The sequence below is a fragment of the Cantharellus anzutake genome (genome assembly GCF_015039405.1).
Source record: "Cantharellus anzutake strain C23 chromosome Unknown EI90scaffold_112, whole genome shotgun sequence".
Classification (NCBI taxonomy): Eukaryota; Fungi; Basidiomycota; class Agaricomycetes; order Cantharellales; family Hydnaceae; genus Cantharellus; species Cantharellus anzutake.
The window spans coordinates 26,099-48,787 of NW_024067062.1; the positions used below are offsets into that span (position 1 = coordinate 26,099).

General features: G+C 49.0%; 10 protein-coding genes across 10 annotated transcripts; 1 reads left to right on the plus strand and 9 right to left on the minus strand.

Moving 5' to 3' along the window:
• Positions 1 to 285: 285 nt before the first annotated feature.
• EI90DRAFT_3021412 (uncharacterized protein) lies at positions 286 to 951 on the minus strand (the record flags this gene model as incomplete). The annotated part of the gene is made up of 4 exons (XM_039057650.1): positions 286 to 524; positions 637 to 691; positions 713 to 786; positions 855 to 951. The coding sequence occupies 4 exons, from the start codon at positions 949 to 951 to the stop codon at positions 286 to 288; spliced, it is 465 nt and encodes a 154-aa protein (XP_038909315.1).
• Positions 952 to 2,400: 1,449 nt separating this feature from the next.
• On the minus strand, positions 2,401 to 3,409 carry EI90DRAFT_3293547 (uncharacterized protein). Its single transcript, XM_039067386.1, has 5 exons — positions 3,314 to 3,409; positions 3,133 to 3,251; positions 2,899 to 3,080; positions 2,737 to 2,818; positions 2,401 to 2,681 (listed from the first exon to the last, which is right to left on the minus strand). Exons 3-5 carry the CDS (start codon positions 2,938 to 2,940, stop codon positions 2,593 to 2,595), a joined length of 213 nt encoding a protein of 70 aa, XP_038909316.1. The 5' UTR covers positions 2,941 to 3,080; positions 3,133 to 3,251; positions 3,314 to 3,409; the 3' UTR covers positions 2,401 to 2,592.
• Positions 3,252 to 4,280, minus strand: EI90DRAFT_3021413 (uncharacterized protein; the record flags this gene model as incomplete). The annotated part of the gene is made up of 3 exons (XM_039057651.1): positions 3,252 to 3,409; positions 3,431 to 3,571; positions 4,232 to 4,280. 3 exons carry the CDS (start codon positions 4,278 to 4,280, stop codon positions 3,252 to 3,254), a joined length of 348 nt encoding a protein of 115 aa, XP_038909317.1.
• A 560-nt stretch (positions 4,281 to 4,840) lies between these two features.
• On the minus strand, positions 4,841 to 7,116 carry EI90DRAFT_3085560 (uncharacterized protein; the record flags this gene model as incomplete). Its single annotated transcript, XM_039062141.1, has 3 exons — positions 6,131 to 7,116; positions 6,069 to 6,109; positions 4,841 to 5,944 (listed from the first exon to the last, which is right to left on the minus strand). Coding segments are annotated over exons 1-3 (2,124 nt in total), but the record flags the coding sequence as incomplete, so codon positions are not given.
• Positions 7,117 to 7,208: 92 nt separating this feature from the next.
• Positions 7,209 to 7,694, minus strand: EI90DRAFT_2943832 (uncharacterized protein; the record flags this gene model as incomplete). The annotated part of the gene is made up of 1 exon (XM_039055302.1): positions 7,209 to 7,694. A coding segment is annotated over one exon (486 nt), but the record flags the coding sequence as incomplete, so codon positions are not given.
• A 2,377-nt stretch (positions 7,695 to 10,071) lies between these two features.
• On the plus strand, positions 10,072 to 10,725 carry EI90DRAFT_3085568 (uncharacterized protein). Its single transcript, XM_039062142.1, has one exon. The coding sequence runs from the start codon at positions 10,232 to 10,234 to the stop codon at positions 10,700 to 10,702; it is 471 nt and encodes a 156-aa protein (XP_038909320.1). The 5' UTR covers positions 10,072 to 10,231; the 3' UTR covers positions 10,703 to 10,725.
• A 3,040-nt stretch (positions 10,726 to 13,765) lies between these two features.
• On the minus strand, positions 13,766 to 16,239 carry EI90DRAFT_3085576 (uncharacterized protein; the record flags this gene model as incomplete). The annotated part of the gene is given in 5 exon segments (XM_039062143.1): positions 13,766 to 13,873; positions 13,962 to 15,136; positions 15,192 to 15,211; positions 15,229 to 15,236; positions 15,247 to 16,239. Coding segments are annotated over 5 exon segments (2,212 nt in total), but the record flags the coding sequence as incomplete, so codon positions are not given.
• A 32-nt stretch (positions 16,240 to 16,271) lies between these two features.
• Positions 16,272 to 16,709, minus strand: EI90DRAFT_2869836 (uncharacterized protein; the record flags this gene model as incomplete). The annotated part of the gene is made up of 1 exon (XM_039053845.1): positions 16,272 to 16,709. A coding segment is annotated over one exon (438 nt), but the record flags the coding sequence as incomplete, so codon positions are not given.
• Positions 16,710 to 16,871: 162 nt separating this feature from the next.
• On the minus strand, positions 16,872 to 18,346 carry EI90DRAFT_3002750 (uncharacterized protein). The gene is made up of 3 exons (XM_039056351.1): positions 17,336 to 18,346; positions 17,117 to 17,256; positions 16,872 to 17,062 (listed from the first exon to the last, which is right to left on the minus strand). The coding sequence occupies exons 1-3, from the start codon at positions 17,999 to 18,001 to the stop codon at positions 16,885 to 16,887; spliced, it is 984 nt and encodes a 327-aa protein (XP_038909323.1). The 5' UTR covers positions 18,002 to 18,346; the 3' UTR covers positions 16,872 to 16,884.
• Positions 18,347 to 19,531: 1,185 nt separating this feature from the next.
• On the minus strand, positions 19,532 to 20,757 carry EI90DRAFT_3293551 (uncharacterized protein). Its single transcript, XM_039067387.1, has 4 exons — positions 20,284 to 20,757; positions 20,069 to 20,140; positions 19,840 to 20,007; positions 19,532 to 19,791 (listed from the first exon to the last, which is right to left on the minus strand). Exons 1-4 carry the CDS (start codon positions 20,472 to 20,474, stop codon positions 19,731 to 19,733), a joined length of 492 nt encoding a protein of 163 aa, XP_038909324.1. The 5' UTR covers positions 20,475 to 20,757; the 3' UTR covers positions 19,532 to 19,730.
• Between the last annotated feature and the right edge of the window lie 1,932 nt (positions 20,758 to 22,689).

Below are 22,689 nucleotides of genomic sequence, written 5' to 3' on the forward strand. Positions count from 1 at the left end.
AAGGGATCGAAGGTGATGTACAGGTTATAAAAAAATGACGCTGAAAGGAGATACTAACTAGTTCAGCTGAGGACAGGTGGTGCCGTGAAGCCTATAAAAAGAAGAAAAACATTATCCCACAGCCGGATTCCAAGTAATATTAGGTGCATCCATTTATACAAGAGGCGGGTGTCGAAGATTAGTCCTGGATCCTGTGGATATTGCCGGTCCCCCGAGTGTGTAGTGTCTGAGTAGCCCATCGCCAAGTCACCCCGAATATGCCAAGCGCTCTGGACGGGATGCTTATCATGCACTTGTAACCGCGACATTAGGTACGAGTGAAGATTGAGTGGTCTTGGAGTGTGGTGGTTTGAAGCTCCAAATTATGCCTCCGGTCTTCAAGGCCCATTCGCGCATCGCTGGACGTCTTGTCCTTTCCTTGAACAGTGTGAGAAACTCGATTTGCCAATACTCCACATTTTGCTCTGCCTGGTATCCTTCCTTGTGATACAACGACAGGCTGTCCCATACACGGCGGCGTTCACCTTGCACGAAGTGTGTGAGATAATATCGATGGAAGGAGTAATATCGTGTCGTTCAACGAAGGAAGAATCCCTAAAAGTCTCCACTTCGGTACACTAAAGACTAGGACCGCACCTTCGATGTTCGAAAAGAGATGAGAGATGGGAGTTCTGTATGGGCAGCTTGGGAACTAGTGACGTTGCGGGCATACCTCGAGCACGGTGCAAACAATGCCAAGTGTCGAAATATCTCGATCCACTTTCCAGAGGTAACCAATGAGTCCACCTGCGAAGAGAAGCAGCGCGATGTGCAATGAAATAGGAAGCCCCCCGATGATTCCAGGAACAACCCACCGTGACAGCCCTGCGCTCCGATATGCCACAAGAGATGCTTGGTGTTTGTCCCCTTTAGTTCAAGAACTTCAAACTCATTCCTGATGTCTCCGGCCATTATTTAGCGAGCATCAAGATATCAGTAGAGCTGAGTGTAATGCTGAGGGAAGAATACCATAAGGGTTTCACTACGATGGCGGTAGTCAATGGGTGAAATCGCCTCCCGAAACGCCAACTTCAGAGCCGACGTCCGTGGAAGTGACATTGGAGAGTAGCCGAGCTACCTATTCAGTGCACCCAGCCAGCTATGGAGGATGGATCTGTCGTGATCTAGGAACTCATTGACGACCTCTTGCCACTTCCGTGTGAGCACGACTGAAAATCCAGGTGTCAGTACCAGCGCATGTTGAATGCCTATTGGCCATACGGGCGCAGGACATGCCAACGGGACACCCACCAGGTTTTCCTGCTATCACCAGTCAGAGAGGCATAAACAAGAAGTGAAAAATGCCTACTTGGAGCGGTTGCTTGTCAGCGTCCATACTCGTACACTCCAAGAAATGGGAAAAGTCACCAAGTGTCAGCTCAGCCTAGTTTTTATGCCACCGCACAATCAGCTGGGATCTGCCAAATGCTCCACAACAAAGCAACGACTTTGACAGCTGTGGAACGAGGCCACCATAAAATCTAAATACATGTGGCTAACACTGTCATGGCCGAGACCCTGCAACAACCGGATGGGACTAAGAAAGGGTATGTGCCGCCGCAAGAGCCGCATTACCAGCAGCAAGGAAACATCCTATAGCTCTCATACCATGGCGAGACCGAGACCTTGGCAAGGGCAGCGAGACATGTAGCGTAGGCCGTGCAGACGTAGTTCACCAGAAGCACTTGAGGCACCCGAGCAAGCAAGGATTTCAAAGCCTCAACAAAAGGCTCGTCAAGATGAAAGGACCCCATTGGTTGCGACTGTGGGCCAGCCAACACTCGCACATGCTTTTGATCCTTCACCAAGCAACAGGGGCCAAACAAGTTGAGCAAAATGTTACGCACGAACCGAACAGGCAAGCAGAGGAATATAATGATTCCAAGGACGCTGTCGTCGGTTCAGTTGTAGCATACCGGGATCCTGTTGTGCGTTCAACACTTATGCAATTTGACCTGCACCAGCTTATCCGTAAAAAACTTCGGGAAGATACTGAGATGCCGATAAAGGAAATTCCCCAAAATGTGTCATAACACCGAGCGATACACACAAAAGCTAGGCACACTCACATATGTGTACACTAGATACAAAACAATATCCCAGTAGCACCGGACCGGTGTGCAGAAGGGAATCGGCATTGAATCTTTACTTCCTCCCCTTCCTCTTCGTCAGGGGGTTGTTGGTCTTCACCACGCTAGTCTTCCCTTTCGGATCTTGGGCATCCTCCTCTTGTTTTTCTCCTTCGCAACAGTAACAATGGAAGCAATCTTCCTTCGTGCTTTCACTTCTTCAGCGCGTCATTAGCATGCAGGAACTGGATGAGAGCAGATGCAGTCGTCGCAGTCACTAGGAGCAACGGGCACCAAATTTAGGTAGGTGAAATTTACGGTAGATACCATTGCGTATTTAGCAAGGAAGACAGCACTACTTTTGTTGGTCAGGGATACTTTTGTTAATCGTATTCGCGAATATGAAGCAGAACACAGGAAGAGAGCAACTCATCAACCCCCCGGGGGGCTCCATGGCCCGGCCAGGGAGCAGTTAGCTGCCAGACTAATGGTAAAGTGGCACGCTTTCCACCCGCGAAAGAGCCCCGATTTTGAAGAATCGGACCGTCAAGCCGAAATGACTGGGCTGGTGCCCTGTATTGGTGAAGGCGTGAGCGACGGCGGGATAAAATTAAATAGAGATCCCTACTTCTAAATAACCCATCGAGTTGTGATGTCAGTGACGTCCAAATAATCGATGCGACTCCAAAGAATGTTATCCGCATCCCTGGCTTGAACAGCAAGATTGTGAGCACCATTGAACGTTCGTAAGTTAGTGGTCTAGGTGGAAGTGGGGAAATGGTAGACTCACTTCCGCTTTGTCGGGCCATGCTCCACAAAAACTTCCACACATCCGCAATTTTGGTCATGAGTGGACCATTCACCAAAGTTTGCTCGCCACCCTAGATCTTTGCAACGGCGCATAAGTGTGTTGCTCTTGTAAGCCTCTATGGCGGCGGGAACGCCATTATTCTTGCTCGCCTCGCGCAACCGCTACTAGCCTGAGACAATTCCAATGCAAGGAGTTATTTAGGCTTGTGCATACCTTCTTGAGCACAAAAGAGCATATTCGCGACTGACCACCTTTGGGCCGACGTCAGACCCCAACCTCCGGGACCGAAGAGTTTATTTGACATTTAATTTCAAAAAGGTAAATGAGGCTGTCTACAGAACGACATGAACCATTCGCTCGCTGAAGTCGTAACTTCTTGAGAAACGGCCCGCACCTGGTTTCATTTCAATGTCAAGAGGGTCAATTGGAGCCATCAGAATTTCAGCAGCTTCTGGTAGGAAGGGTTCCACTAGGAGTCCATGGTACGAGTCTGCAAAAGCGGGAGACGCACTCTCTCCTGTCTCAGATGGGGGAGGGCTTACTCCATCAGTTGTTAGTGGTATGTCTTCCGTTGCCTGCTGGGTGCCATTCACTCCATTGGACACGTATTGCCCTAACGGCGTAGAAGTAGCTAACGCACTCTTGATGAGCCCTGTTGGAGCGTTGAACTTGTTGTTCGTTATTTAGGTCGAGAGAACTGAATAGGAGCCACCGACGACACTAGAACGACAAAGTCATAATGGTAAGAATTTCCGTTGGCTGTTGTGGCCGGGCCAATGGGTTTGGAGCGGTACTTCTGCAAGAGACTCTGCATGTTGACTTTTCCGGGGAAAAAGACATGCTACACTGCACCCTCGAAGGTTGGGGTTTCCTGGACACAGTGGACAGGCGCTGGTTGAATACGCAACTCTCAGCTGTGAGCTATATCTGACGTAGCCGGAACTTGTGGGTACAATAATGGAGCATGGTACGTGGCACCAAAGTACTAGATGTTGCTTCCTTCCGTCGGAACTAGAGTGTCAGCTGGATCTACATCCTGCGACCCATTCAGCCATCACTGGCAACATCTGTATAACAGCTCCCCCCACGAGTTACTAAGACAACTGGGGCAAGGAATGCAATCACTTCAGGAATCCGGATCCGCTTGCAGCTCTCACTGGAAGTTCAACTCGGTGGGGCAATCGGTGTCGAGTCGCAAATTTTAGCTTAGGCCATCCTATTCATGCTCCGAATTCAAGTCTGAGAGGTCAGTTCATACATCATTGTTGATGGGTGGAATGTTTCCGAAGTCCTCCATGGGAATACGACAAACCTCCAATGCTCTGTCCTCTCGTGTATGCTTGTATCTCCCGCATGTACATGTCGTTTCTGCTTCCTGGCACCCATTTATATATCTTTTATTTGAGGCCAATTTGCCGCGCCATGTTCTAGTAGTACTGAGGTTCTGTCCAGAAAGACTGCGGAATTCCATTCCACCAAAACGCTAGAGCTCTTTGATCAATATCCTCTTAAATTCCATTCATTTCACAAACAGGATGCTAGAAGCTTGAAAATGACATCAATATTAAACGTACATATAATCACAGAAAGGTCGTATAATTCCCGATCCAATGCATCGAAAAGTGAAAACAGTGGTGGAGGAACTAGAGAAATTATCGGACACGTACTGGATGCACTAAACGACTTGGCTAATATCAATGACCACTGGGGCTTCCAGCCCGCCCTGGAGCAGGAATCGAGTTCCATCCTTGCTTGCCCGAGGAAAATATACGCTGTGCGAGTCTATCCAACCATCAACATCCTCGAGTATCGCATCACCGTACCAGGCTTCTTTCTCACTGAAAGAATTCCCGGCCCGCCCGATTAGTCTGTAGTACCATGGGACAACAAGCTCGTCTTCCCCATTGAACCAAATGCGTCCGGTGGTAGCAGTTAATGGGATCCTTCCCATTGCGGAGGAATAGACTTTAATAGCGCGGTCCCTGCTACTTTTTATGCTGGGTGAGAGGTCGTAAAAAGGGCGCTTCAACCAGGATTCTTCCGCATCGTGTCCTAAATCTGTCTCAGTACTCCGTGGATGACTTGCACCATTTTGCGGAATCAAAGGGAACGTGGGGTTACGAAGCACAGGCATAGGGATGTCATGCAGGCAAGGGGGTTCAAGACCAGTGTTGAAAATCCAAGTCTTGAAATTCTGCACGCGATATTGAGCAATGCACAAGTTGTGTGAATCTGTTGACCAGACGAATGCACACTTTGTATCGTAAGCACCGACATATCGGCCCCCTGGAGAGAATCGAACTGTGTGACGTTGAGGGATGGATAGACCAGAGTGGGATTGGGGAGACTGAGAAGGGGAAGGAGGGGATGCAAGGAGCTGAACGGATGGTTTGCCCGAAAAACATATGAGTGCCATGTTCTCGTACCAAGCCTGGCCGAGATTGTGTGGGACTCGTATGATGAAAGATCCATCGTTCGACACCGCAGTCACAGCAGGGAAACAACCACTGGAGAGAGTGCCAAGCTTCGCCATACTTGTTCCAGGACCGAGAATAGTGATGTTTCCATCAGTATCCTCAGTGGCAATCTGAACGTTGTCACCGTGGATAAACTCGATCCAAACCGGAGGTTTGGGAGGATTGCATTGGAATCGAGAAATTATTCGCTGATGGTGGATGTCAGCAACCTCAATGGCCCCGTTTCCAAAGCCAAGGGCAACATGAGAACCATTTTGAGAAATTGCTGCACAGGTCACGATTCCGTTGCGAACATCATGTTCAGCGAACTCGGCTTCGTAATTAGTTTTTTCCCAGCCATGTTCATCGAACGCCATTGGCAGTTCAACCAGTTTTGACATCATGACCCTTTGAGCCACACGTGCATCCTCGCTCAAAGGAATCAAGGCACCGGAAAACTCGCCGGATACACTGAAGACTCGAACAGGATCTGAGATATGGCCATAGAATTCATGGAGGGGTGATGACGACGGAGTGAATGGAAGGCCTGATCGATAAACATCCCAAGGATTGGGGTGATCCGATGTAAGCTCGAATGCCTCCTCTACCAGCGCCACTGATTTGTGGTTCTGCAACGCAAAGAATGATGTCATATAATTGAAATACATGAAACACAATTGATTTAGAACCCACATGTACACTCGACTTCCATTCCTCCAATAAAGGAATTGTCCTTGACGCCGCCCATCTGTCCTGGGGCCATGAGAAGAATGAGAGTAAGTTATTTGAAAGGAATTGTTCAAACTCTCTTTGCAATTCATTAGATTCTTGTGAAAAGAGCAGTGAAGGGTCCAAGTGAGAGAACAAGTGCCCGAGCACATTTCTGACAACTCTAGGTTTCTGCTTGCTCTGAAAGAGCTCCCACTTCCTTCTGTCTCCCAAAGGAAGTTTGGTGGGAATGCCAAACTCGTTCTTCTGAATGACATCATTTACAAATCGAACAAGTCGTAATCCAATGCTATACCCCTCGACATCATGAATAAAAAATACTTCATCTTGTTTCTCGCCGATGGGATTTCCTGTAATGAACTCCTTTGCCGTTGCATGGTAGAACTTGACAGTCTGCTCGTTGTCTGAAGGAAGATCGACGATCGAGCTGATGGGTTTTAGTGTTGAGCGTACTTCATCCTCGGCAATTCCTAGCAGTTGTGACATGTCGTCAGTGCCAAGATCACTCCAGCTTGCGGCAACAAGTATGCCGACTACTTCGCGATAGTTCTTGGCCACATGTGGACGAATACCGGATGAACTCCGCATGTAGGCTCGTCGCATTATTCGCAAGTACTCCGACTTCAGATCCATAGGTACTTCGTTAAGATTACGGAAATATTCAAACTCCGATTTAAGAGAAGAACCGTAGTACTGAATCTGGGACCGTGCTTCACGTATTCGAGTTGAAGCCATAATAGGCAATCCACGGCAGCCTGTCGCAAAGACATCAAGATCTTCATCAGATGGTTCCCATGCCAGGGAGTCCTTGATAAAATCGTGAAATCCTTCGTCCACCATGCAACGGATGGTGTGGAAAGTGTCCCGTTCAATTTGATTCACATCTTCACAGGGGATCACAAGACCCTGATCTTGCGCTTTAGTCCAAGCCGAAACGACTGTAGACTCCGGCCGACAGCTAAAGAGCACGGCAAAAGGCGAAGGCAGCTCGCGAAGTAGAAGCATGAGCTTCATTAGGGAGTCAAGCTCCTCTGGACCCCCGCACTCATCCAAGCCATCTAGGATGATAGCAAAGCGTTTGTCACCACCGGAAAACACATCCTTGAGACCACTCATCGGCTCAATGATCAGAGCCCGCATCTGCTCCTCCAGGGGAAGCTTCAGGAACAATCCCATTTCTGGCCGCCGAAGACATTTGACGAGTGATACCTTGAAGTTCGCACTAAAGAGCGCAAGTTGGCGAGCAAGGGTAGAAGGGAACTGCCCCAAAGAATCTAAGCCTGTTCCCTTTTGGTTTTTGTCCCAAAAGAAGGAGGCTGCAAGAGTGCCTTCGGCCTTGAGTGTGGATGCGATACTCAAACTGATCGCCGTCTTTCCGGTCCCGGGTGATCCGCGAACCCAGACAAACTGATTCTTAGCATCTTTGAGGTGATTGAGAATCGATTCCCGCATGCTGTCCCGTGTGCTTGGAAGGCATTCTGACTTGCTTGTCACGTAGTTGTGCTCGGCCGCGACTTCCCCAAGTCGTTTAAGTTCAGCTAAAAGGAAGAGTTGACGAAAAACCCCAAGAATGAGTTTGGAAACGTACATCGCACCGATGCTTTGATTGTAAGAAGCAGCGTCAAAGTACCTGTCTGGGTCTGTTGTTACATACTCAGTCAGTACATAGAGCACTTGGGAGCCCTATGGGAACGGACCGAGAAGTTGTTAACAGCATCATTTATGCACGCCTTCACATCACTTATCCTCATGCTGATTTCGGGTGCTAAGATCGTCCTCTTCACGGAACCTTGATTGTTGAGTGCGTCGATCCTTTGTCTTTGTACTTCCAGGGCCCTGTCAGCAGGAATATTGAATCAAACGCGTGGCAAAGGAGCCAGGTGGACGCACGAGTGGAACCGCTTAATTAAAACAACGACTTCATCGGGTATAGGGTCAGTCGATAGCGCGAGTGGCTCCAAAACGGTGTCGTAGGCCTTTAGGATGTCATCGTCCAATCCTTTAAGACTTTCGTCGTTTCCACCAACGGTCTGTGCAAATCATGCCACACAAACATTGGGAGAGTGAACAAAATATCCTCATCGATCCCAGAAACGGAAAGATGATCTCACCTCGTAGACATCGAGCCACTTCAAAAGCAAGTCCGGGATTGCATCAAGATTCGGAATCGGGGCAAACTTAAGGGCGGAAGCCGCATTTTGGAGAATGAGTCTAGTAGCGCCGATGATTACATCCTTTCGATCGCTGCCTGAGCTGGCCGATCGTGTGATCGTGGGTTCTGATAAGGAGGGCACGTTGATACCTGTGCGTTCCAATTGTGCATGAACGCTCAGGCCGGTGTCGTGTGTGACATACGAGCCAGATGTTTCACGAAGATTATCAATATTTTCCCCGCGGGCGGAGGGAAATGAAGGAAGTACTGCATCACTGGCGGACGGCTGGAGTGGCGTGGCTAGCGTGGATGGTTCAACGAGATTGGGAGTACTAGGCCTGCTGCGGTTAGGACTCAATTTCCTACGGGCCCTCCCGAATACACGTCCCATAAGAGACCCCGATTTCTTCGAATCTCTGTTCATAGAAGGCATGGCCTGGCCGGTCACTGTGAGCTCAGGATAAGACTCCGTCGGCAACCCGTGTCGATCGCTGTGAGTGTTTTCGTGATCTCGGGGCACCTGGGGACCAGTGATATTGATCTGGGGAACATGGGATGACTCGGAGGAGGTCGAGGAGAGCGGCGGTTGTGAAGATGAGCCGGAAGCGGAATCACTTCCTTTACTACGTTGGGGGAGGATTTTGAACGGATTTTTTCTAGACATTGCGCTGGCGTAGCAAGTGATGAGGGGGATGCCCGCGTGGAGGAGTGAATGGGGAATACCTCAGTCGCCACGCGCACATGATGCGTATGAAATGAATCACTTGAAGGGGCAGTACTATTGTAAGATTCACTCAGATTGGAAATTGCAACGTTGACTTGCTCTCTCCACAGACTTTACTGTTCCGAAGTTCACCGGATAAGCGCAGAAATTCCGAGGTGGCTTGAAATTGAAGGCAGGGCCGCAGTTGCGTGAACCCGCACACAGCAAACTTGGCATTATCATTGGAAGAAAGGGCAATGAAGCAAGCAGTAAATATAACACAGAGGCCATTGCAGCCGAGCGAGTGGCAGCTAGGCCAAGCTAGTAGATGTCAGGGTCCCGAGAGTCTCGTGGAGTGTCGGCATGAATGCCGATCATGTGTTTCGGTTGAACCCGCCATGGCTCCAGCAGGACACACCATGGAAGCCCATAGTCAACGCAACCATTCTACGCTCCAATGCGTCTCGGGCCGGAGAACACCACTGTGTTGTTCCTGTTACACCGCATGCAAGGCTGGTTTTGCGAGCGAGGAGAAAGCCCCTCCCAATAACGAGCTAGATGACCGTGTGTCTCGTCACATTGCGTCATTCATCCCTCACCGACCCCTGGGATTCATATTTCGCCCGAACACGAGCTCCTAGTGACAACATGCTCGCCCTTCATCGTCCTCGGATTTTCTTTGCTCAGTTTTACATCGAAGCATTAGCCTATCGCAGGACTCCCTCAACCCTGTCGTGGTTAGCGCTAACCAAACAAAGTTCCCGTCCAATATTCATAAGTTCTGGAACCTTGAACTGCAGCTATCGAATGACTCTCGCCCCGATCGTGTTCTTCGTTTGATTGGGCACCGTTATCGCACCTACTGGCAATTTCATCGTCGATCTATAGCATTTTTAGCCACCCAAGTAATTACAGTGCAAATGGTGACTCTGCGTGCTCCTGCTGAATCTGATACCTTTTTAAATCTGTGCTTAGCACCTTCTGCTTGTAAGGATCTGTCATCACGGAATTCCGTTCGAAGACCAGATCGCATGCGCCAAAACACTAGAACTCCCTAATCGGTGTCCTTTTAAGCTGTATTCTTTTCACGAGAAGGATGCTAGAGGCTCATGAAACTTTTCAAGCGATACCAATCCTAACGTTACACTATTTCTGATATAATTACAACAAGGCCATGTAATTCCCGGTCCAATGCACCGAAAAATAAAAATAGCTGCTGAGTAATTGGAGGTGTGATTAGACATGCGCTGGACGCAATAAACGACTTGGCTAATGTCGATGAAGACTGGGGCTTTCAGCCTGTCCTGGAGCAGAAATCGAGTTCCATCCTTGAGTGGTATCATATCGCCGTTGCTGGCTTCTAGTTTCGTGGTTGTGACAATTCTCTGGACCCAAAATAGAAGGAAACACACAAGAATAGCCCTCTTTTTGTGTGATAGTTCCCATAGCGAACTATGTCCCCATCATTACCAGAGGTATCTCATGCGCAAATCGGGCGGTACGCTTTCTCGGCCAACTATTGCACAAAGACGTAGCATCAGATGTGAGTATTTCTTGTGGACTGAACTTGGATTCCTTCCGGCTGCGAGAGCTCACTGCTGCGACTTTCAGGTCAGTTCGAATAGTACTTTCCACAGTGGAGATGGTGTCTACTTGGTCATCGATTTGCACGGCTGCCATCATTGGCTGAAAGTCACATTGCTCGGTGATCAAGGGTGGGCGAGAAGAGTAAGAAGAACTTGATCATCCTCTTCACAACAAGAATTCTTTGTCGGGGAGACAGTTGCTTGAATCTCTTCAACCGAAGGCGCAGAGTGAATGTGCGGGAGGGGTGGTGCGTTTGCGAGAACGCACTAATTACAACAGAGCGTGAGAGAAGGGTCACGAAACTGGCGCGTCCGAGGCTAAGATAAGTAATGTCTCTAAACCTGAACCTTACACATAGGACTTATTGCGCCTGCTATGACCTTCGGTCCGCTAAAGGGAAAGTTAGCCTCCGGTATACAATCTAACAGGGGAGCAATAGGGTACGTTCGGAGCCACCTGGGTGGCATTGAAGGAAGGCCTATGAGCTGCGTAGCCAGGGCCGGGGCGAAAGCTAGCAACGCACTTTAGAGGACCGGTTGCCAACGCTAATCCTGATAATATTGGGATGACATGCAGTCTGGATTTGAAGTGAGAAGTGGGGGTGGAATCCGCTTGCACGCCTACATGGGTGAGTGACGATTGGAGATTGTGTCACTCGTATCGTGAACGAGCTGCGGCATGTTTACAATTCGGAAGGAAGCAGTGCTTGGTTAATGCCGCGATGGTCCCAGTGCTATTCCGACGGAAGAGTGGTTCCATAGACGTCATTTGGTGGAGCATACTCAGGGAGGCATTTGGGAGCGTGGATTTGGGATCGAGAGTGCGTTATGACGAGTACCGAAGGATTCAATTCGTGGGATGGACAATTGAAGGGACACTCGCTTTCTGAGTGAGTGCACAATGATCCGGCTGGTCGATAGAGCATGATAGCATCAAGCCATTAATATCAGCTTAGGTTGCAGTCACATCTGAAAGTGTTCCAGAGTCAATAAAGCTGTCGCTAGCCCTGTGGGGTGAGAACAGGGGTCAGGGAGTATGGGGGGTCAAACAGAATCGGACGGTGGATAGAGTGGCCCCTGTGGCGGGGGACAGAACAAAGGTGAATGATCGTGACAGCCTCCTATTCAGGCATATGAAACCAGCGACGTCGATTCAATCCCCTGTCAGTGAAACATCGGTTAAACCCACCAGTGTGACTGTCAACTCAAGTCCAAGTCGATAGCTTGTAGCCTGTACTCTGGAAAGATTGGATGGGACACGTCATTGAGGCTCCGAGCCAAAGCGACCAATATTCTAAGCTCCACAGAGGAACACCGCTTATTCTGCCCACGTGCCAGTGAGGACGCTTTCCAGCCTCCGCGCCTCGGCGCTTCCATTGCTTCTCATTCTTCTAATCCAAAGCTGGTTGTAAGCTGGTATCCTGCCTAAGCTGGTGGGCATTCTTGAGCTCAATGATCAGGGATTCCATACTATAATGCTACATTTGTCAAGTCCAGCTAGCTATGCTGATTATCGATCAGTGGGATCTCCACATGCTATTCAAGCTAACGTCACCATGTTGTCCTTGTTACACAATATGGAAGGCCAGTAAGTTTGTGAGTGCAGAATGCCCCTCCCAGTAATGAGTTAAATGCATGTGTCGGGTGGCACTCTCACCACATTGCGTCATCGTTCCACATCGACACCGGGAGCAGACACCTTAATACTGTACGCGGCACCGAAGTACAAGATGTTGCTTCCTTCCGAGAGTGACAATTAGATCTGTGATCCCACAACCCATTCAGCCATTTCCAGTCCTTGATTCAACGTCTGTATTACAGCTCTCCTTTCCTACGAGTTACATCTGGTATGTTCGCGATTGTCTCACGAGAGGCAGGCTTTCCCTAGTCTTGTCAGCACATCTACGGCCACTCCCATTCCCGTTCTAACAAATATGCGCAGACTGCAAACTGCCAATCCCTCCCCCCACTGAAAATGCTTGGTAGCAAGAATACCAAGAAGTACTAGCGCTGGAGAGACTGAGACACCGCCTCTAGATCCAACCATCCTGCCTCCCCAGACGTGCCCCCTAAACGTTCTGCGCGAACATGACCCAACGCAACGTCTCTGTCTCTACAACCAGGTCAACACTGTTACCTATGCCTGCATCCCTCGTCAATCCCCAGACACCACACTGCCGGCCTCCAATGACCCACTACGGCCTACGAGCTAGTCAAATTGATGGAGGCTATGCTCGAAAACTTCACGCCCAGAGCGAGGAACAACCACCAAGTTCCTAACCTGGCGGATGCGGCCAAGATTAATTGTGGCAACATCGTATCTCTGTCCTCCATTACTTCAGCCATCAATACGCTTTCCCTACAAGTAAGCCATCACCTCACCGCCGTAGAACGTCGTTCGAATGATATAGAAAGCTGAGAAGATGCAGTCTGAGCAGTTAGCACTCCGTGTTGATTGGGGGGTTTGTCATGATCCGAGGATTCGTGATATGGATGTGGGGAAGTCGGGAGGAGCGAGATGCACTAGGAGTGGAATAAGGCTTGAGCACCAACCCAGTGGTGTTGGTTGGAGCCAAATGCTGTTCCACAGTTTCAACTGCCAGCAATTGGGAAAGGAATGCAAACACTTCAGGAATCCGGATCCACGTTGCAGCTCTCTCATTAGACAGTGGGGTGAACGGTGTCGAGCCGAAGATTTTCGCATGCATGATCCCTTAGGTCATCCTATTTGCGCTCCGAATCCAAGTGCGAGACGTCGGTTCATAGTTCATGATGATCGTCAGTGTTTCCGAAGTTCTTCAAGGGAATAGGACAAACCTCCAATGCTCTGTCCTGTCGTGTATACTTATATCTCGCATGTGTCGTTTCTGCTGCTTGGCACACGTTCCTACACTTTTATTTGAGGGCAATATGCCGCGCCGTTAGTATGTTTTAGTACTGAGGTTTTGTCCACAAAGACTGCGGAATTTCACCCCACCAAAACGCTAGAGCTCTTTGATCGATATCCTCTTAAGTTCTATCATTTCACAAACAGGATGCTAGAAGCTTGTAAAACTTTGAAAATGAGATCAATATTAAACGTACATATAATTACAAAAAGTCCCGATCCAATGCATTGAAAAGGGAAAAGACTGGTAGAGGAACCAGAGAAATGATTGGAGACGCACTAAACGACTTGGCTAATATCGACGACCACTGGGGCTTTCAGCTTGCCCTGGAGCAGGAATCGAGTTCCATCCTTGCTTGCCCGAGGAAAATATACGCTGTGCGAGTCTATCCCACCATCACCACCCTTGAGTATCACATCACCGTACCAGGCTTCTTTCTCGCTGAAAGAATTTTCGGTTCGTTCAATTGATCTGTAGTTAAATGGGACAACAAGTTCGACTTCCCCATTGAACCAAATGCATGGGGGCGTAACAGTTAATGGGATCCTTCCCATTGCGGAGGAATAGAATTCAATAACGCGATCCTCGCTACTTTTTATGCTGGGTGAGAGGTCGTAAAAAGGGTGCTTCAACCAGGATTCATCCGCATTGTGCCCTAAATCTGGCTCGGTACTTGGTGGATGAGTTGCACCATCTTCTAGAATCAAAGGCAACGTGGGATTACGAAGTACAGGCATAGGGATGTCATGCAGGCAAGGAGGTTCAAGACCCATGTTGAAAATCCAAGTCTTAAAATTTTGCACACGATATTGAGCAATCCACAAGTTGTGTGAATCTGTTGACCAGATGAACGCACAGTTTCTGTCGTAAGCGCCGACATATCGGCCCCCTGGAGAGAATCGAACTGTGTGACGTTGAGGAATGGATAGATCAGAGTGGGATTGGGGAGACTGAACAGGGGAAGGGGTGGAAGGAGATGCAAGGAGCTGAATGGATGGCTTGCCCGAAAAACGGATGAGTGCCATGTTCTCGTACCAAGCCTGGCCGAGATTTTGTGGGACTCGTATGATGAAAGATCCATTGTTCGACACTGCAGTTACAGCAGGGAAACAACCGCTGGGAAGGGTGCCAAGCTTTGTCATACTTGTTCCAGGACCGAGAATCATGATGTTTCCATCAGTATCCTCAGTGGCAATCTGAACGTTGTCGCCGTGGATAAACTCGATCCAAACTGGATGCTTGGGAGGATTGCATTGGAATCGAGAAATTATGTGCTGATCGTCTATATTAGCAACCTCAATGACCCCGTTTCCAAAGCCAAGGGCGACATAGGAACCATTTTGAGAGATTGCTGCAGAGGTCACGATTCCGTTGCGAACACCATGTTCAGCGAACTCTGCTTCGTAATTAGTTTCTTCCCCATCGTGTTCATTCAACTTCTTTGGCAGTTCAGTCTGTTTTGCCTTCATGATCTCTTGAGCCACACGTGCACCCTCGCTCAAAGGAATAAATCCACCGGAAAACTCGCCGGATACACTGAAGACTCGAACAGAATCTGAGAGATGGCCATAGATTTCATAGAGGGGTGATGACAATGGGGTGAATGGAAGGCCCGATCGATAAACATGCCAAGGATCAGCGTTGAGACCCAACCTCCCTATAAGATTGATTGCCTCCCTGACCAGCGCCATTGATTTGTGGTTCTGCAACGCAAAGAATGATGTCATATACATGGAACACGATTGATTTAGAACCCACATGTGCACTCGAATTCCATTCCACCCATACACGAACCGACCACATCACCACCCGCGTGTTCTGGGGCCATGAGTAGAATAAGAGTAAGTTATTTGAAAGGAATCGTTCAAACCCTCTTTGCAATTCATTTGATTCTTGTGAAAAGAGCAGCGAAGGATCCAAGTGAGAGAACAAGTGAGAGAACACATTTTCGACAACTCTAGGTTTCTGCTTGCTCTGAAAGAGCTCCCACTTCTTTCTATCTCCCAAAGGGAGTTCGGTGGGGATGCCAAACTCATTCGTCTGAATGACATCATTTATAAATTGAAGAAGTCGTAATCCAATGCTATGCCCCTTGACATCATGAATAAAAAATACTTCATCTTGTTTCTCGCCGATGGGATTTCCTGTAATGAACTCCTTTGCCGTCGCATGGTAGAACTTGACAGTCTGCTTGTTGTCTGAAGGAAGATCGACGATCGAGCTGATGGGTCTTAGTGTTGAGCGCACTTCATCCTCGGCAATTCCTAGGAGTTGCGATATGTCGTCAGTGCCAAGATCACTCCAGCTTGCAGCAACAAGTATGCCGACTACTTTGCGATAGTTCTTGGCCACCTGTTGACGAATACTGGAGGAATTCCGCATGTAGGCTCGTCGCATGATTCGCAAGTACTCCGACTTCAGATCCATAGGTATTTCGTTAAGATTACGGAGATATTCAAACTCTAATTTAAGAGAAGAACCGTAGTACCGAATCTGAGACTGCGCTTCACGTATTCGGGTTGAAGCCATGATAGGCAATCCACGGCAACCTCTCGCAAAGACATCAAGATCTTCATCAGATGGTTTCCACGCTGGGGAGTCCTTGATAAAATCGTGAAACCCTTCATCCACCATGCAACGGATGGTGCGGAGAGTGTCCAGTTCAATCCGATCCACATCTTCATAGGGGATCACAAGACCCTGATCTTGTGCTCTAGTCCAAGCCGAAAGAACTATAGACTCCGGCCGACAGCTAAAGAGCACGGCAAAAGGCGAAGGCAGCTCGCGAAGTAGAAGCATGAGCTTCATCAGGGAGTCAAGCTCCTCTAGACCCCCGCACTCATCCAAGCCATCTAAGATGATAGCAAAGCGTTTGTCACCACCAGACAACACCCCCTTGAGATCACTCATCGGCTCAATGATCAGAGTCCGCATCTGCTCCTCCAGGGAAAGCTCCAGGAACAATTCCATTTCTGGCCGCCGAAGGGATTTGATAAGTGACACCTTGAAGTTTGCACTGAAGAGCGCAAGTTGGCGTGCAAGGGTAGAAGGGAACAACTTCAAAGAATCTAGGCCTGTTCCCTTTTGGTTTTTGTCCCAAAAGAAGGAGGCTGCAAGAGTGCCTTCGGCTTTGAGTGTAGATGCAATACTTAAACTTATCGCGGTCTTCCCGGTCCCGGGAGATCCGCGAAGCCAGACAAACTGGTTGTTGGCATCTCTGAGGTGATTGAGAATCAATTTCTGTATGCTGTCCCGGGTGCTCGGAAGACATTCCGACTTGCTCTTCACGTAGGTGTGCCCGGCTGCGACCCCTCCAAGTCGTTTAAGTTCAGCTAAAAGGAAGAGTTGACGAAAGATCCAAGAATGAGTTCGGAAACGTACATCGCACCGATGCTTTGATTGTAAGCAGCAGCGTTAAAGTACTCGTCTGGGTCTGTTGGCACACACTCAGTCAGTACATAGAGCACTTGGGAGCCCCATGGGAACGGACCGAGAAGTTGTTAACAGCATCATTTATACACGCCTTCACATCACTTATCCTCGTGCTGATTTCGGGTGCTAAGATCGTCCTCTTCACGGAACCTTGATTATTGAGTGCGTCGATCCTTTGTTTTTGTTCTTCCAGGGCCCTGACAGCAGGAATATTGAATCAAACGCGTGGCAAAGGAGCCAAGTGGACGCACGAGTGGAACCGCTTAATTAAAACAACTACTTCATCGGGTATAGGCTCAGTCGACAGCGCGAGTGGCTCCAAAACAGTGTCGTAGGCCTTTCGGATGTCATCGTCCAATCCTTTAAGACTTTCGTCGTTTCCACCGACAGTCTGTCCAAATCATGTCACAAACATTGGGAGAGTGAACAAAGTATCCTCATCGACCCCAGAAACGGAAAGATGATCTCACCTCGTAGACATCGAGCCACTTCAAAAGCAAGTTCGGGATTGCATCAAGATTCGGAAACGGGGCAAACTTAAGGGCGGAGGCCGCATTTTGGAGAACGAGTCTAGTAGCGCCGATGATTACATTCTTTCGATCACTGCCTGAGCTGGCCGATGGTGTTACCGTGTGTTCCGATAAGGGGGGCACACTGGTATCCTCACGTTCCAATTGTGCATGAACGCTGAGGCCATTGTCATGTGTGGCATACGAGGGAGATGTTTCATGAGAATTATCAATATTTTCCCCACGGGCGAGGGGAAATGAAGGAAGTATTGCATCATTAGCGGACAGCTGGAGAGGCCTGGCTGGCCTGGATGGTTCAACGAGATTGGGGGTACTAGGCCTGCTGCGATTAGGGCTCAATTTCCGACGGGCCCTCTCGAATACACGACCCATAAGAGATTCCGAATCTCTGTCAATAGAGGGAACGGCCTGGCCGGTCGTCCCGTGTCGATCGCTGTGAGTGTTGTCGTGATCTCGGGGTATCGGGGGGTCAGTGATATTGATCTGGGGAACACGAGGTGACTCGGAGGAGCTCGAGGGGAGCGGCTGATGTAAAGATGAGCTGGGAGCGGAATGATTTCCTTTGTTACGTTGGGGGAAGATTTTGAACGGATTTTTTCTAGACATTGCATGGGGTAGTAAGTGATGAGGGGGATGTCCGCGTGGAGTGAACGGGAGATAGTCTCTCAGTTGCCACGCACATGATGCGTACGGAACATCATTTGAAGGGGCAGTACCTAGTTGAGACTGTAAGAATCGCTCAGATTACCGGATAAGCAAAAACTCCGAGGTGGCTTGAAATTGAAGGCAGGCCGCAGCTATGTGAACCCGCACACAGCAAGCTTGAGATTATCATTGGAAGAAACGGCAATGAAGCAAGCAGTGAATATAACACAGAGGCCGTACGTGCATGCATGCAGCCGAGCGAGTGGCAGCTAGGCCAAGTAGGATCTGTGGAGCGTCGTGTTTCGGTTAAACCCGCCATGGCTCAAGTGGGACACGCCAGAGTCATTCTAAGCTCCAATACGTCTTGGGAGAACACCATCCTGTTACATAGCATGCAAGGCTGGTTTTGCGAGTGACGAGAGAACCCCTCCCAATAATGAGCTGGATGACCGGTGTCTCACCGCATTGCGTTATTCATCCCTCACTCGCCCCTGGGATTCATATTTCGCCCGAACATGGGCTCCTAGTGACGATATGCTCGCCCTTCAACGTCCTCTGGTTTTCTTTGCTCAGTTTTAGATCGAAGCATTAGCCAATCGCAGGAGTCCCTCAACTCGGGAACCAAACAAAGTTTCCGTCCAATATTTATCACTATTCATACGTCCTGGAACCATGAACTGCAGCTATCAAACGACTCTCACCTCGATCGTGTTCTTGGTTTGATTGAGCACGGTTATCGCACCTACTGGCAATCTCATCGTCGATCTATAGCATTCTTGGCCACCCAAGTGATTACAGTGCAATGGTCACTCTGTGTGCTCCTGCTGAATCTGATACGTTTTCAACTTTGACACCACTCTCCAACGGAGTCAGTGGCTTACCCAAAGCGTCCACTTATTCAACAACCCTTCGTCCACCCCTCGGGTTAACGCCTTCTGGATAATCTGCTCATCAGTTGGGATTTAGCGAATGAGCCGTTGAGGATGTTGGGAGTCGATAATTCATCCTAGGGCATCCTCTTCGTTCTCATTGAAGCTACACATTTGCTCTGGGAATGCTGTCTCAAGTGCAGTAACCTCACTTCACGTATCTTGGGTGCTGTCCGTTGAGTGGGCATTCACAGTATTGTCGTGCACTTTGGATGAGGGGGTTTAACTCCAGTTTTACTCGGCGACATATTCACTCAACGCAAATGATAGTGACGGGACAAAACATCCTACCAGGGTCGGGGAATACACTGCGTGCTCTGGATGTTTACAACCCGATTATCCTTGCGTCCGTTAAGATTCGCCTTCTGTCAAAGATTGATGGGTACAGCGGTAACAACTTCGATATGGTTGTGGGGCTATGATAGTGTACTTAGGTTTCGGTTTCGGACCTTCCAATAGGCTGCAAGCGCTGGTGATGCAATATCAGGGGGTGCATCAGAAGCGTTTGTTTGTAGTCTCACGTTGAACAACCCATTCACAAGAAGGAAAGTAGGCTTCAAGTAGTGTGCAGAACCATGAATATTTATTTCCTCCCCTTTCTCTTCGTCAGTCGGGCCATTCTTCACCACGCTAGCCGGCGATCTTCCCTTCGCATCTTCGGCATCATTAGCAAGTAACAACGGCATGAGAGCAGATGCAGTCGTTGCGGTCACTAGGAGCCGCAGCCAATGGGGCATAGAGTTCAAGTACATAGGAGCAAATCACTGTAGATATCTCTGCATATTTGGCAAGGAAGGCGGCACTGTGTCCGTTAGCTGAGAACTTTTTTTTAAAAATTAATTGGGTCAGCGAATGTGAAGCGCAACTCACCGACTTCCTCGGGGGCTCCATGGCATTGACCAGGGAGCAGTTAGCTCCCATTCACGACTGATGATAAAGTGGCGCATTTCTTCTGGGCTTTTCATCCGTGAAGGAGCTCCAATTTTGAAGAATCGGAGCGTCAAGCCGCGGTCAGTCGCAATGACTAGAACTGGTGCCCTGGATTGGTGAGGGTGTGAGCGACGGCGGGATTAAGTATGATAAAATTAAATAGAGATACCTTCCTCCAAATAACCCATCGTCAGCGATGTCCACATAATCAATGTGACTCCAACGAATGTTATCCGCATCCCTGGCTTGAACAGCGAGATTGTGAGCACATCGAACGTTTGGTCGGAGAAGTGGGAAAGAGGATCTTGGCTACCCACAGAAGTAGAAAGTTTTTAATTGTTTAATGCGAAGGATTCCTCTGCATTAAAAAATGAGGAAACGCACATAAGAACAACCCACGCGATTCTTGTTGAAACATTAACATGCACCCGCTCAAAGGACTCAATCCGGTCCCGGTCCCGCTTAGCCGGGTGGCACCTTTCCCATTCTGGCCACTCCTTTTGCGCCCCCCTTGTCGCGTTGGGGATTGTGCCCCGACGCTTTTTGCCTCCCAACTTTGTCCTTACGCCACTCATCCCTTTGTCTTATCATCTAACATATAGACGGTTGTCCGCAGATTCTATAATTCTTAACCTCCTCCAGTGGCGTAAGATTCTCGTTATGAACCATATCTTCATAGTTGTTATTTGTTATTAGGGGGTGTGAATCGGGGCACGCCTTCGTGAGTTTCTCAGAGACGTTGAATCCAAAGCGCCGATGATACAGGGCCACATGTTAATATGTCCTATATGTAGACCGGGCTTGAAACCTTTCCGGCTGTGGGGATTGACTGGAACGGCCACTGGAATGGCACTTTCCGCAGTCACGTTTAAACGATATACGGGATTTTCCGACAAATGTATGGTTTGAACTCGTGACCAAAATGTTTGGATCCGTAAGCCAGCCGCAATCGGACTGAACGACATAGCACACCATTCGTTCTACTTTAGTAGAGGCTGGGAACCTGCCTACCCATTCGTGGCAGTAGTACTTCAGCTAGAACACGTCGAGGCTCAGAGTCAATGCGACTTGAACGCGTCTATATATAATATTAAGGAGAACACCCCTCGAGGATTCTTCGATTTACGTTCTCCGCGCTCTTCCGAATCATTTGCTTTCTTGTTCCCATTCATCACCGGTTGAGCGTTCCTGATCCCGATGGTCTGGAATTTCATACTATAATGCTGATCGTCGGTGGGATCTCTACGCGTACCATTGCAAACAGGTCCAAGCTAGCAACGCCGAGTCGTGCATCTAGTTCAATGAGGCTGATTTCGTGCAGGAGCAAAAACCCTCTCGATAACGGGTTGGATGGCTGCGTGAGTTGGCACTCTATCTCACCGCATTACATCATCTGCATCCTGGACCAGCGTCTGACATTCTCGAGGATAATTGAAAAGCATCATCCGATTGTAGAGATTCACTCGAAGATCGGTCAGGTGGGCCTACCTTCAAGCAACAGTTTCTAGGTCCCTTAGGCGGGCGCGAGGAATTCTGTTCCGTCGATCTTGCCACCAAACGAGGCCCTCTCTCTTCTGCTCGGGCTGATTGAAGCTAATCTTGGACGAATTGGATTGACCGATATCGGTTTGGTGGGGAGGCCAGTGTTGACTTCAGGTCCTGCCGCCAGTATTTCGAGCCCGTCGTGGTGAGCGCTGACCAGACTAGGTCCCTTTCTGATCGCATCTCCCATTGTTCCAATATCTACCACTATTCGTACACCCTGAACCATGACCTGCGACTTTCAAGCAGATCTCGTCACAATCTGTGTTCTTTGTCTGGCAGGGCACGACTGTTGTACTTTCTTGGCAATCCCATAATCGATCCACAACATTTTGGATCGCTCGGGTGATTATAATGCAACACCGCTCTCGGGCCCCGCTGAACATGACACGTCTCCAAGCTCTCCACTATTCTTCAGTCATCATTGTCAAACCTACCCAACTCTCAGCTTTGAGCCGTATCTCACGAAGCCGCAATTTGTGGGTACAACACTATCGCCAGTCCTTGATTCAACATATGTATTACAGCTCTCCTTTCCTACAAGTTACATATGGTATGTTCGCGATTGTCTCACGAGAGGCAGGCTTTCCCTAGTCTTATCAGCACGTCTACGGCCACCTTCTAACAAATATGTGCAGACTTCAAGCTGCCAATCCCACCCACCACTGCAGATGCTTGGTAGCAAGAATATCAAGAAGTACTAGCGCTGGAGAGACTGAGACACCGCCTCTAGATCCAACCATCCAGCCTCCCCAGATGTGCCCCCTAAACGTTCTGTGCAACCATGACCCTGCGCAACGTCTCTGTTTCCACAACCAGGTCAACACTGCTATACCTGCACCCCTCGTCAATCCCCAGACAGCACGTTGCCGGCCTCCAACGACCCATTATCTACGGCCAATGAGCTAGTCAAATCGACGGAGGCTGTGGTCGAAAACCTCACGTCCAGAGCAAGGAACCACCACCAAGTTCCTAACCTGCCGGACGCAGACAAGTTTAATTGTGGCAACATTGTATCTCTTACTTCAGCCATCAATACGCTTGCCCTACAAGTGAGGCACCACCTCACCGCCGCATAACGTCGTTCGAATGATATGAAAATGCAGTCTGAGCAGTTAACACTCCATGTCGATTGCGGGGTTTGTCGTGATCCGAGGATTCGTGATATGGATGTGGGGAAGTCGGGAGGAGCGAGATGCAACCAGGAGCGGAATAAGGCTTGAGCACCAACCCAGCGGTGATGGTTGG

What these genes read in the sequence shown, in the direction of transcription:
- EI90DRAFT_3293551 (XM_039067387.1), bottom strand. Translation starts at nt 20,474, where the DNA reads ATGAGTGGCGTAAGGACAAAGTTGGGAGGCAAAAAGCGTCGGGGCACA. An exon ending in ATCGCGTGGGTTGTTCTTAT is followed by an intron (nt 20,141 to 20,283) that starts GTGCGTTTCCTC and finishes TGTTCAAGCCAG; the next exon opens with GGATGCGGATAACATTCGTT. An exon ending in TGGAGCCCCCGAGGAAGTCG is followed by an intron (nt 19,792 to 19,839) that starts GTGAGTTGCGCT and finishes TTTAAAAAAAAG; the next exon opens with TTCTCAGCTAACGGACACAG.
- EI90DRAFT_3002750 (XM_039056351.1), bottom strand. Translation starts at nt 18,001, where the DNA reads ATGTCTAGAAAAAATCCGTTCAAAATCTTCCCCCAACGTAACAAAGGA. An exon ending in AGTGGCTCGATGTCTACGAG is followed by an intron (nt 17,257 to 17,335) that starts GTGAGATCATCT and finishes TGATTTGGACAG; the next exon opens with ACTGTCGGTGGAAACGACGA. An exon ending in TTAATTAAGCGGTTCCACTC is followed by an intron (nt 17,063 to 17,116) that starts GTGCGTCCACTT and finishes TCCTGCTGTCAG; the next exon opens with GGCCCTGGAAGAACAAAAAC.
- EI90DRAFT_3293547 (XM_039067386.1), bottom strand. Translation starts at nt 2,940, where the DNA reads ATGTGTGGAAGTTTTTGTGGAGCATGGCCCGACAAAGCGGAA. An exon ending in CATGGCCCGACAAAGCGGAA is followed by an intron (nt 2,819 to 2,898) that starts GTGAGTCTACCA and finishes TTGCTGTTCAAG; the next exon opens with CCAGGGATGCGGATAACATT. An exon ending in ACTCGATGGGTTATTTAGAA is followed by an intron (nt 2,682 to 2,736) that starts GTAGGGATCTCT and finishes TCACCAATACAG; the next exon opens with GGCACCAGCCCAGTCATTTC.
- EI90DRAFT_3085568 (XM_039062142.1), top strand. Translation starts at nt 10,232, where the DNA reads ATGTCGATGAAGACTGGGGCTTTCAGCCTGTCCTGGAGCAGAAATCGA.